The following is a 13425-nucleotide window of genomic DNA, read 5'->3' on the forward strand; positions in this document are numbered from 1 at the left end:
CGGTTCCATATTAACTTGATTTCACCCGTTTGGCTGACTGGCCGGCTCAAACCCGGTTGCGGGACGATCCGGCTTGTGGCCCATAGGCACACTCGTTAGTCTATGTCAAGGCCTAGCGAGTCCGTCCGATCGTCTTATTGGGCCCAATATTGTTGGATCCATTATTGATGGGCTCGTCTGACTTGCATATTGGACTTCTCAAAAATATCATAAATATTAAGCAAATTTTTACCTCTACAGTTTGTCCCTCACTCTCTAGCTAGAATTTATTTTAGCTGGAGAGTTATTAATACCAAATTAGGTGTTGGCCAAGAGTTTTGTCTAAGTAAGCGTTGTACGCTTGTCTTGCTGTTTGAGACAAGAAAATAGTCTGAACGGTTCGAGCATGGTGGTTGGGTAGTCCTTGTCGCATGCGTGTATGTGGCTACCTTGGCCAATAATTTTTGTGTGATCAATTAGTTCTTCAAAGAGATTCTTAACTAGACCAAGTCGTCTTGTTGGGTCAAATAAAAAATATTTGGCTGTCTATCTCAAAATATGAGATGAGAGTAGATAGACGTACATGTGTATGAGGTGTAAGTAAATAGACATTTATATGCATATATATATTGTAGGGAGATGGATATATATATATATATATGAATGAGAGGAGGTAGACAGACATAATATATAGGCATGTATGTAGATAATGGGAGGAGATAGACATATATATAAATTATGGAAGGAGGTAGACAGACATAATATATAGGCATGTATGTAGATAATGGGAGGAGAAAGACATGTATATAAATAATGGAAGGAGGTAGACAGACATAATATATAGGCATGTATGTAGATAGTGGGAGGAGAAAGACATGTATATAAATAATGGAAGGAGGTAGACAGACATAATATATAGGCATGTATGTAGATAATGGGAGGAGATAGACGTGTATATAAATAATGGAAGGAGGTAGACGGACATAATATATAGGCATGTATGTAGATAATGGGAGGAGGTAGACATATATATAAATAATAGAAGGGGGTAGACGGACATAATATATAGGCATGTATGTAGATAATGGGAGGAGGTAGACATATATATAAATAATAGAAGGGGGTAGACAGACATACATTAAGTGTTGTGAGGAGATGGACATTAAGTGAGGATCAGCGGTACCCACGAGCTCTTTTGATACACGCCTAACTGGTACTTATTAATACCAATGTGAGATAGCCAATTCATAGCTTTATGAGATAGAAATGTGTTGACATATATTGATGGTAATATATATATGTGCTGACATATATTGATAGTAATATACATATATATGTACTGACATATATTGATGGTTATAGCTTTGTGAGATGTCAAGATTGACATGCGGTGACATATATTAATGGTAATATATATATGTGCTAACATATATTGATGGTTCTTGTTTTACGAGATTGATAGATTGACAGCTTTGTGAGATAGGCATATGTATATAGTACTCCTTATTGCATACTTGTCCACTGAAAAGTACCAAACCTATATTATCATTGTAGTAGATTATTATCATGTCTATCTCCATGATATATTACTCTTGTGTATCATATGTCTATTTCACAGATGAGTAGACAACTTGTCCGTCTTATTTGATGATACCTCTACAGTTTACAAGGGAGATAGACATATGCATATATGAGTAATATTTGTGATGTCCGTATATACTCCAATATATATATTTTTTATGTGATGATCAGATGGGATGGGAGACACTTGTCACTCATCCAATGCTCCTCTTTGGTTATAAATATAGAGAGTTACTTTCACTCTTGCTCACATTTGTTGGAGCTCTTGGTGAAGTGAGACTTGGAGTTTTAGAAGGAGGCTTTCAAGAGGTAAGTTTTCTAAACCTTCTCCCTTGAATGTTCTTGTTATGTTCTTCATGTTCTTGTACATGTTCATATTTATTTTTGTGATGTAGATGAGTAAATATATTTTACTTGTTGTATATTTGTGTTTGTGTTTGATCTTTCATGGGTAGTAAAAATCTACATTTTACCGTTTGTCTTTACATAGTAGTAAGTGTGATTTGAATAATGACTGTCTCCGGCTAGTGGAATATTGTCTCCCTTTAGTTAATTAAATGACCATAACTGGTGGTCTATTTAGAACACGTATGTCCAGTTGGTGAGCATTATTATGGCGTCCATTTTTATGTCTAGTTATTTTTTTTTGCCACTTGAGCTTTGATATAGGTATATATACATATCTTTTTATTCTGTCTAGCCGGTGTTTTGCTTTGTATATGATTATATTTTTGGTGAACTCGCTCTTAGTCCAGTATCTTTGTTCTAGGTGGGTTTTTTGCTATGTCTATGAGCAACCATGGTAGTTGTGCCACTTCGTCTAATAAGACGACCAGTTCGTCTGATGATCCTTCGAATATTCCTACTGGGGTGGTAGGTTATGTGTTGGATGACGGGTGTGAGGATACAGATGTCTATTGCTATGCGTCTGGGGTTGGAGTAGATACTGATCGCCCTAGGAGTGATACTGAGTCGGGCGATATACTTTCGGGTGTTAATCCTAGGTCAGTAATAACCTTGAATGACTTTCCGAAAATTCGTCGTCGTTATAATATTCCCATACACATTAGTTTGTATGCTTCGGCTAGCGGGGAACGGGCTGACTGGAAGATACCGGGTTGGACATGTTTGTACAAGCTTCCATTTAAGTATGGTTTCAGATTTCCTCTCCCTAGATTGATGTCTGAACTATGCTCCTATCATGGTATCTCTCCCAGTCAGCTAATGCCAAATGCTTGGCGTGTTCTTATGGCCATAGAAGTGTTGACCGAAAGGCATAACATTACATTTACGGTTGCTGAAGTCTTGTACGTCTACTACTTGAAAGAGCATCCACATGATAAAGGTAGGTACCAACTTACCGTTAGAAACGGTAGTGACCATTTGATTCTTGGCATTAAAGAAGCTAAGCGATGGAAGGAGGATTTTTTCTTTGTTCCTTTTGATGCTCTAGGATTATCGATTGATCGTGGGATTCCCCATTCGTGGTCTCCTGCTAGTGAGTGTCATAGTTTTGGTGTTGAATTACGCCCTTATTTGTTATGGTTTATTGATGCATGCCTAACTGGTTGATTTGTCTTCTTTGTAGGTAGGATTGGCCTTCCATTTAGTTGGGTGTGTGGGCAGGCGCCAGGGAGAGTTGATCAAGTTCTTCGAATTGCGGAGGAGGAGCGCTATTGGAACGTTCTATTGTCTGATTCTTCTCTTCGAGACAGCACTTTATCGGATCACGTTCCCCGTCAACCCGAAGGTATATCTCATCCTAAGAATCGTGCTAAGTCTCAAGTTACTATACTCCAAAGAAGTTTGGAGATTTTGGGATGCGAACCTTTATTTCTACCTGAATTGACATCAGACGGACGAGATTTTGCAGATCGATTCATGGCCCAATCTTCTTTCACTCTTCCTCTGGCTGGTGACGCTGCTATGGAACATTTACGCTCACGCAAACAGAAGACTAGGACGACTCCTAGTGTTGAGAAGGAGGCTGTTACTACTGCTGCTCCTTCTTGTCCTTCTGCGAGGGCTCAGAAGAAGAATAAAAAGAGACCGTCTCCGGTTGAGTCGACCGATTGGTTGAGTAATACAGTTGATCTTTCTTTTCCATCTTCAGCGGCTGCACATTCTGAGTTTGGCCTACACCTTGGTGAGGCCAGTAAGCTATTATTTCCAGAGGATCGAGCTCGTTTTGAGAACATCGGAGAAATAGCTTCCATGGAGTTGTCCATCTCTCGCTCCTTTCAGGTATGCATGCATTCCCATGTTACAATTTATGTGTGGACAAACTCGCGATATTATTGTGTCTGACTATTATGGTACTTTATATTGCATGACAGGGTATGCAAGGACTTATGTACGCCTTGGATAAGATTAAGAACATGAAGGAGCAAATGAAGGACATGAGGACTGAGCGTGATACTTTGCGCGGGGAGATTAAGGAGCTAAAGAGCTGCAAGAAAGAGCTTGAGCGTGTTAGAGAAGAGTTACGAACTCAACTTGATGCTAAGGAGCAAGATTCTAATCGTTTGAAGTCTGCCTTGGCTGATCTTGCTACTGCCCAAGCTCGTGTGGACATGTTGGAAGGTCGGTTAGTCGAAATTGGACTGGAGGCTGAGATCCAGTGTCGTGGAAAGATGGCGATGGAGTATCGAGACAACAAGGCCGAGTCTTGGGACATACCCCAGTACATTGCTGACTATGAAGAATTGTTGCGGATGAGGGCCGAGGAAGACGCTCGAACTAGCCAACTGGCTAACTCGTTTGAAGAGATGACTACGAACGATCTCCCGGTGGATGACTCACATCTTTCTTGAGTTAACTATATGTAAAGTGTTTTATGTTTTTAATGTTGTAATATGAACTTTTGTCTGGTTGGCTGACTTGCATGGGTCTGGTGCCCCATTTTCCCCTTAGTCTAAATGTTGGTCAGCCAAATTGGACTTAGACTTAGTATTTTGGAATGATGTTTGTTGTATGCGCTATGTATTTGTTGTAGTAACTGGTTTGGCTGACTTGTATGGGTCTGGTACCCTATTTTCCCCTTAGTCTAAATGTAGGTCAGCTGAGTTAGATTTAGACTTAGTAGTTCAGAATGATGTTTGGACTATGTGGTTCGTTATATGCGTTGTGCTTCTACTTCAGTAGAATATTGTCTTGAATTTATTTTCGTTCGGTGGGTTGTCAAATGAAACTATCAAATGGATGTTGTATGTCAAATAGCTTGAATGACGCATTATCCTAAAATGGAAAAAAAATGGTTATGATAGGGGGCTGCACTCCGTAGAGCTGCCTACATACCCTTTCCAGGGATCAAGCCCAAATGTAGTTCTGTCTCCCTGCATGAATATTTGTTAGCAATAGTGCGTTGAGAAGAGTGGGTCTCGTAAGACCGATAAAGAAAACAAATGCAAAGAGAACAGAACAATAGTTTGGGGTTTAAGTGTGATACTGCTTTAGGTGAATAGCATTCCAACTGTTGTTGATGTCTCGTCCTTTGTCCGTTTGGATTTTGTAAGCTCCATTGCCGACTACCTTAGTGATCAGGTAGGGCCCTTCCCATGTTGGGGCTAGCTTACCTGCTCCCGCTTCCTTGGTGTTTTGAAAAACTCGACGAAGCACCCAGTCTCCCACCTTGAATGACCGAGTACGGGCATTCTTGTTGTAATGCTTTGCTAGACACTGTTGGTAGGCTGCCATTCTTATAGATGCCCTTTCTCTTCTCTCGTCGACTGTGTCTAGTTTGTGGCACCTGTCTTCCCAATTTTGCATTTCTGTAGTCAGTTCATGTCTAGCTGTTGGGACTTCACTTTCTGTTGGTATGACCACTTCCATTCCATAGGCTAGAGAGAAAGGTGTTTCTCCTGTGGATGTTCTGGCTGTTGTGCGGTAGGACCATAGTACTCCTGGCAATTCATCGGCCCATCTACCCTTTGCATTCTCTAGCCGTTTTTTGATTGTGTGCATGATGGTCTTATTAGACGATTCTGCTTGTCCATTGGCTTGAGGGTATCTAGGTGTTGAGAAGCTTAACTTAATGTTCCAGAATTTGCAAAAGTTTTGAAAGTCGAGGCTGATGAACTGTGAGCCATTGTCTGTCACAATTTCTTTCGGAATTCCATATCTACAGATAACATTTCTCAAAATAAACCCCTTAACTTCTTTGTCTCGAACTTGGTGGAACAATTCCGCTTCTATCCACTTGCTGAAGTAGTCGGTCACTGCAAGCATATATACCTTCTGTCCAGGTGCAGTTGGCAATTTTCCAACTATGTCCATTCCCCACTTCATAAAGGGCCATGGGGATGTGATCGATGTGAGACGTTCAGGAGTCTGATGGGATACTTGTGCAAAACGTTGGCATTTGTCACACCGTCTTGTATATTCAGATGAGTCGGCTCTCATAGTAGGCCAATAGTAGCCTTGTGTGAGGGCCCGGTGTGCTAAGCTTCTGCCTCCCGAATGGTTGCCACATTCGCCCTCGTGAAGCTCAGCTAGTATATATTTTGCTTCTGCAGGGTTAACACATCTCAAATATGGACCAGAATAGGATCGTTTATAGAGCTTACCTCGTATTATTGAGAATCTGGCTACCTGAGCCTTGACTCTTCGGGCTTCATTCTTATCTTCTGGTAGCACATCTTTTTCTAAGTACTCGATGATGGGCGTCATCCATGTCTTTTCGTTGGCGATGTCATTTACTTCTTCTTCTTCTTCTTTCTTCCGTACAATGAGGCCATTGGAGGTACACCATTGGGATTGTTTTGGGGCTGGTTGTCTGGATGGAAGACCCAAGGTTGGCTAAGGCGTCTGCGTGACTATTATTTTCCCTAGGCACCTGACTGACTGTGAACTCGTCGAAGGTCGATTGCAACTCTTTTGTTTTCTCAAGATAAGCTGTCATTTTGCTATCTCGGGCCTGATAGCTACCTTGCATTTGGTTGACTACAAGTTGTGAATCGCTAAAGACGTTGATTCTTTTGGCTCCCATTTCTTTGGCCAGTCCGAGTCCAAAGAATCATAGCCTCATACTCTGCCTCATTGTTTGTAGCTTTAAACCCACATCTGATTGCTTGCTCGATCTTCTCGCCTTGGGGTGAGGTTAGAACAAGTCCTAATCCGCTTCCTCTTACATTGCTTGAACCGTCTACATGTAATTCCCATGTGCCATTTGCCTGTCCCTCTGTAAGGTGGCAAAGTTCTTTTTCCGCTTGCACTTGAGAGTTAGGTGTAAAGTCTGCAATGAAATCAGCTAATACCTGAGATTTTAATGCGGTTCGTGGCTTGTAGGAGATGTCATATTCGCTGAGCTCCACTGCCCACTTGGTCAATCTTCCAGACAACTCTGGTTTATGTAGTATGGTCTTGAGGGGAAAGGTGGTGAGTACTGTGATTGGGTGGCATTGGAAGTATGGACGCAACTTTCTGGCTGCGTGAATGAGTGCCAATGCTAACTTCTCCAGCTGACTGTACTTAGTTTCTGCATCAAGTAAGGATTTAGAGACATAATAAATTGGAAGTTGTTTACCTTTATCCTCTCTTACTAAGACTGCGCTGACTGCCGCCTCAGAGACAGCTAGGTACACAAAGAGGTTTTCGTTATCTTTTGGCTTTGATAATAGTGGAGGGCTAGTCAGGTATTGCTTTAATTTGTCCAACGCTTCTTCACACTCGGCTGTCCATTCGAATGTCTTTGATTTTCTAAGTGTATTGAAGAAAGAGTGGCATCGCTCGGAAGACTTTGAGATGAATCGGCCTAGCGCAACGATTCGGCATGTTAGTTTTTGGACATCTTTGATGCATGTTGGTGAGGGGATCCTTAGGATTGAATCAATCTGAGATGGGTTGGCTTCGATCCCTCGTTGTGTCACCAAGTAGCCTAAGAACTTGCCTGCAGTTACACCAAAAGAACACTTAGTAGGATTTAACTTCATGTTATATTTTCTAAGTATTTCAAAAGATTGTTTTAAATGATTAGTGTGCTCTTCTGCAACTAGTGATTTCACTAGCATGTCGTCGATGTAGACTTCTATGGTCTTTCCCAGGTGGTCAGCGAACATCTTGTTCACGAGGCGTTGGTAGGTTGCTCCGGCATTCTTCAGTCCGAACGGCATCACCTTGTAACAAAAGATTCCTAGGTTGGTCATTAAAGTTGTCTTCTCCTGGTCTTCTGGATGCATAAGGATCTGGTTATATCCTGAGAAAGCATCCATGAAGCTAAGGAGTTCGTGTCCTGCTGTGGCGTCTACCAGCATGTCAATATGTGGTAATGGAAATGAGTCTTTTGGGCACGCCTTGTTGAGGTCTGTAAAATCGATGCAGACCCTCCACTTGCCATTTTTCTTTTTCACAATCACTACGTTTGCCGGCCCGATCCGGGTACTGGACTTCTCTTATAAACCCGTTCTCGATTAACTTCTGGACTTCTTCATTTATTGCTTGGTTTCTCTCAGGGGCAAACTTTCTTCTCTTTTGTCTCCTGGGTGGGTAATTTGGATCTACCTGTAACCTGTGGACAATAATCTCAGGGTTAATACCGGTCATATCCGCATGGGACCAAGCAAATTGATCATGGTTAGCAATCAAAAATTCAATAAGTTTAGATCTCATGTCGGGGTCCACCTGGGCTCCGATTTGGACTTTGTGGTCTGGGAAGTCTGGATGGATTTGGACTTCGTCTAGCTCCTCCACATTAGGTTGGTCAGATTGGGAGTTGGGTAGCTCTCGCTGCTGTAATTGCTATGACTGTGCTGGTTTTGCCTTCATGGTGGTTCGGTAGCATTCTCTTGAATCTTTCTGCTCCCCTCTAATTTCTTTCGGCCCCCATTTGGTTGGAAACCTTAAAGCTTGGTGGTAAGTTGAAGGTACAACTTCCATCTCATGGATCCATGGCCTGCCGAGGATGACGTTGTAGGCAGAAGGGGAGTCTATCACCAGGAACCTGGTGCACAAGTTGACTCCTTCAGCATACACAGGCAGCTCGATCTCTCCCGAGGTATTTTTCTGTTCACCACTAAATCCAATTAGGACAGTTGTATTCCTCATAATTTTGGATTCGTCAATTCCCATTTCCCTGAGAACACTCAAAAAAAGGATGTTAGCTGAACTGCCATTATCGACAAGTATACGTTTAGTCAAATAGTTAGCTATATAAAGTGAAATAACAAGAGCATCATGATGAGGGTTAAGAAGCCTAGTTGATTCTGATGTCGTGAAGCTGATGGTTTGCTCCGGTAAGGAAGATGTTCTGCTGGTCTCACCTTTGGTCCAGTTAGCCTGATGTGCATGTTTCTTTGCAGCTGGCTGGGTGACTCCACTTACTTCTGAGCCACCTGTTATTACGTTGACCGTTCTCTCATGAACAGGTGGCCTGGGCGGTGTTATGTCCCTCTGGTTGTCTATCGTGTCCCTCTGACCCTGGTAAGTCTTCTTTCCTTTGTCGGTGAGGTGGTCGACTAAGTGGCCCCGTTTTAGCAAGTTGATTACTTCTAATCTTAAGGCAATGCACTCTTCAGTCCGGTGGCCATGGTCGTTGTGGAAGTCACACCACTTGCTTCTGTCCCTCTGCTCAGCTGGAGTCCTCATCTTCTCAGGCCACTTTACTTTGCTTCCAAGCCCCTTAAGTACTTGAACAGCCTCAGCAGGTGAGATGGACAAGTTGTACTCGGGCATCTTCGGTCCACTTCGAGGATATGTGTCAGTGGGCCGGTTGTAATCCCTTCTTCGGTTCTCTGACTTGTTAGAAGTCGGGTATGGCTCAGACCGTTTGTCGTTGTGCCGTCTGTCTACTCTAGAATCTCTGCGAGTCTCTTTTCTTGGAGAGGAACTGTAGTAGTTGACTTCATCTTCTTCCCACTTGATTTGGAATCAAGAATTGAACCAATCAACTACTCAATCGTATCGACTTCAAACTTATCAAGAATTGAACCTAAAACTTAAAATCAAATTTAAAATCTTACCTTGCTAATGGAGGTGACGGTGGAGGCTGAGGAACGGCTTCGTGTGGTGGCGTAGAATAGAGAAAGGTCGAGCTTCGGTGGTTTCAATTCTTCTTTGGCCAGGGCTTTATCGTTGTCCCTCAATTCCTCAAACAGAGGATTCAGAAGCTTCACTCTCCGTATCAAATCCCCGTTGTTTTCTTTTTAACTTTATTTTTTCCCTCTTGTTTTATATATAAAAAAAATTAATTTCCCTCACTTTAAATGCGTTGTGACTCGTATCAAATATCAGTTAATATTAATATGATTTGTTTTATTTTTATTTTATTATATATAAATAATATTTTATTATTTTATTAAATAAAAATATAAAGTGACCCATGAATTTCTCATAAACCAAGAATTTAGTTATATAGGCACACTTTATATAAAATAAATATATATATATGGCTTTAATTTAACATATTTATCTAAATAAGTTATAAATTTATGCAAAATTATCACCTGAATTATATAATATATTATGATCAAAGTATAATAATCATTACTTAATTTCTTATAAATGCAAATCACCTGATGATCATTTTTTTCTTTACTGGTCAATTATTTCTTTACTTGTGTTGCCTTGTTCTCCAATATTCAATTTCACCTGAAACATATAATATATTTCATCAAAGCATAATAATCATCACTTAATTTCTTAACAAATAACTGGTAAATTAAGTGGTATGATTTTAATATCACCGAGTTCATATAATTAAATGAAGTTTTGATATGCGTGGACAAATTTAAGAACCTTCTAAGCTCTAACCAATATCGAGTATACATATAATTATGCAACAAATTATTTAAAATATTTATGTGAAGACTCGGTTAAATTTAGTAAAAAAAAAAAAGATTAATAATAAAAATGGGTGGAGTCCACAAAATTATTAATTAGATATTAATTTGTTGATTGATGATGGGAAAAATTAGGTGTGGTAGAGATCTTTTTGTTTTTCAATAGTGACTTGCCGAGAATCAATGCATATGTCTCCGAGAAAACTAACGACATCGCACCAATAAGAATATGAATTTTTGTATTAATATTCAGTAATGGTGATTAGACCAGATTGAGATTGACTATATAGATTAATGATTTTTTTCTTTTTCAATTCCTCAAGATTCCTGCTACTTTATGTTGTCTTTCCTGTAAAGACTATATATAATTTTCATGTTTTTATATTTGAATGTGATTCTTTTCTTTTGTAAAATGGGTTCAAAGCTTTCTTATGTTGGTGATCAATGTATGGTATAGGTTTTAGCACAAACTTATGGTTTCCTAGTTTGACCTCTCATAGCTTAACAATGTATTAGTGTCGTTTTAATATGTGTAATAGTTTTAGTTTTACTTCTAATCCTTGGTTTCTCAGTTTCACTCTTGGAATATTGAGGCTCTCCTCTTCTTCACTCATTGTTGGATATTTCAGGTAGTATTTGTCTTTGTACTCTACTCTCTGTTGCAATGTTAGAAAAAAATAAATTTTATATATGTGTGTGTGTCTGTGTCTATGTGTTTGTGTATTGTTGAGTTATATATTTTTAGCTATCTTCTTTTGTAGAGAAAGATATGTCCATCCACTAATATATGCAAAATGAATTTATGTTATTTTGATGTGGTGAAAGTTCTTTTTTTGCTCTAACAAACTGAGAATGTTTGTCTTGTATAATTCCTCTTTGTATGATATTGCTCTCTGATTTTGTTTAATAAACTATAATATTTAGATACATATAATAATAATCTCACCTAATAACTAATAATATTTTTTCTATAATTTTTTAATTGTATCACTTTCAACTAACATAGAAAAAAACTGACATAAAATTTAGTATATGTGTCTTGCACGTAGCTTTTTGCTAGTATACATATATACACCAGGGAGCTATAACATATTGTATATATGTATATATTTCATAGAAAGATGAGGGAGCCATGGCCCCTGTATAGCATAACATCCCTCCGCCCCTACCCTTAACTATGTCTAATCCAATTATATTACTCAGTGTATAAAAAAATAAATGAAGAAGATAAATCGTATTGTTATTATACAGTAAAAACAATAAAAAAAATATTTTGATAGAATATTTTAGTAGAAATTAATAAATATCAATACAATCTATGATATCTATAGCATATTATACTTACTTTTTATTTTCTCCCCAAAATCCCATAAGAAAATGAATGAATGTTTTGGAGAAGAAACTAAAAAAAGATATTTGATTATGAAAGATATCTAATAAATTAATATTATAAAATGTAAGTTTATATAAATACTTGAATTTTTATAACATTGGAGGTTAATTAATAAAAGACTTTTGATATTTTTGAAAAGAGAAAAGTTAGCCATTAATATGGAGAGAGAATACCAATTCTGTTAGTTTAACTGTTAAAATTAACATAATTTTTTATTAAATAATTAAATTAAATTAATGAGGTGACTGTAATTAATTGGTGGGACAGGATAGAGACAGTTGGTGACAGATGATTTTTTTCCCTTATTTGAAAGAACTTCATGCACTAACATATTCAAGAACGAGAGATACCTTAAAATGATAATGCAAATAATTATGATCTTGTCAATGATAAATTCTGCATTAAACTTTTAAAACCACAAAGTTTTAACTAATTGTTTCACTGATGTCATAACCAATATCTCTATTAGAAAATTGATTACTGGATATATTATCTACAAACTTCTCTCCCCATAACAATAACAAGAATCCCAAACAAGAATTCCCAAATCGTAAAGGCTTTTTCAAAGGCTGGTTGTTTAACATATTTCCACCAAATTTCCATGAGCCAATCAAAAATTTATAATTGGAAAAAGTAAGGGTAACAACAATTACAGTCAACTCTTTTTTTAACAGTTTAATTTATAAATTAATATTTTTTTTAATAGTTTCATTCATTCGGGAATAAAAAAGAATACAAAGAATGAGATGAGATTTGAAATATAAGATGACTTCTATATCATCAGGTTAAAATAAAAAATATTAATTTCAAAAAAATAATTAGTAAATATCATTCCTTTGATCAAATTTAATGGTTAATAATTAAATACCGTGTATTTGATTTTATTAAGTTTATAAATATTTTTGATTAATTAATTAAAATTATATATCTATTTTTTAAACTATTTTAAGTATAATAATAAAAAAAATATAGTTAATATTCACATTTAAAATTTGAATTTGAAATAATTGATATCTAATAATTCACTGCAAAAAAAAAATCTAAATATAAAATAAATATTAAAACATCTAAATTACTGCAAAAAAAAAAAACAAAAGAATATTTCAAATTGCCGCACAACCCCATTCGTTTCCAAGTTGTTTTAATAAATATTAAATAATTTTATAATTTAATTATTATTAGATAAAATACAACCCCATTACTTTCCAAGTTGTTTTAATAAATAAAGAAGAAATCATGATTAGTCTTCTAGAAAGCCAAGGTCGATTCCAGCAAAAGTCTTTAAGTCGTTATTAAACAAATCATCGTCATTAGTATCAACATCATCCGCAACAGTAGGAACGACATCATTATTATGATCATCGCCAACATTGTTCATAGAACTCAGCATCTTTATACGTCGGTGGAGTTGCTCCAAATAAGAGCTCTGAACCAATAAATGTTGCTGATGATCATGATTTTTATTTTCCAAACGAAGCTTAGGGATATGGACAAGTTTCTCCACAGCCAGTCGTAGAGTGAGACTCTGTCCATCACCGTACTTCAACTTGGTCTGAACCACACTGTTGATGGACTCAGAGACCATCCTCGCCATCTTGTCAAACCAAACACGTTTTATCATGGGTCGACAGCGCTGATCTTGTTTTTTAAAATACATGTTATCCAAGGTGAATGGGATTTCCACAGTTATTTCCATGT

At 37.8% G+C, this 13425-nt stretch overlaps 2 protein-coding genes across 3 annotated transcripts; one reads left to right on the forward strand and one right to left on the reverse strand.

The window, feature by feature from the left end:
* The first annotated feature begins 1107 nt into the window (after nt 1-1107).
* LOC133037893 (uncharacterized) lies at nt 1108-4703 on the forward strand. Of its 2 annotated transcripts, XM_061115647.1 has the most exons (4): nt 2649-3058; nt 3149-3310; nt 3416-3804; nt 3897-4703. In XM_061115647.1, the coding sequence occupies exons 1-4, from the start codon at nt 2740-2742 to the stop codon at nt 4371-4373; spliced, it is 1347 nt and encodes a 448-aa protein (XP_060971630.1). In that variant the 5' UTR covers nt 2649-2739; the 3' UTR covers nt 4374-4703. The 2 variants fall into 2 exon arrangements, 1 of the variants encoding a protein (XP_060971630.1); XR_009687879.1 differs by lacking the exons at nt 2649-3058; nt 3416-3804; nt 3897-4703 and adding an exon at nt 1108-1869 and having other exon boundaries at nt 3149-3253.
* Nucleotides 4704-8295: 3592 nt separating this feature from the next.
* On the reverse strand, nt 8296-10948 carry LOC133038312 (uncharacterized). The gene is made up of 4 exons (XM_061116418.1): nt 10886-10948; nt 10091-10143; nt 9516-9669; nt 8296-9411 (listed from the first exon to the last, which is right to left on the reverse strand). The coding sequence occupies exons 1-4, from the start codon at nt 10946-10948 to the stop codon at nt 8296-8298; spliced, it is 1386 nt and encodes a 461-aa protein (XP_060972401.1).
* Between the last annotated feature and the right edge of the window lie 2477 nt (nt 10949-13425).

The sequence above is a fragment of the Cannabis sativa genome, chromosome 5, assembly GCF_029168945.1.
Source record: "Cannabis sativa cultivar Pink pepper isolate KNU-18-1 chromosome 5, ASM2916894v1, whole genome shotgun sequence".
Lineage (NCBI taxonomy): Eukaryota > Viridiplantae > Streptophyta > Magnoliopsida > Rosales > Cannabaceae > Cannabis > Cannabis sativa.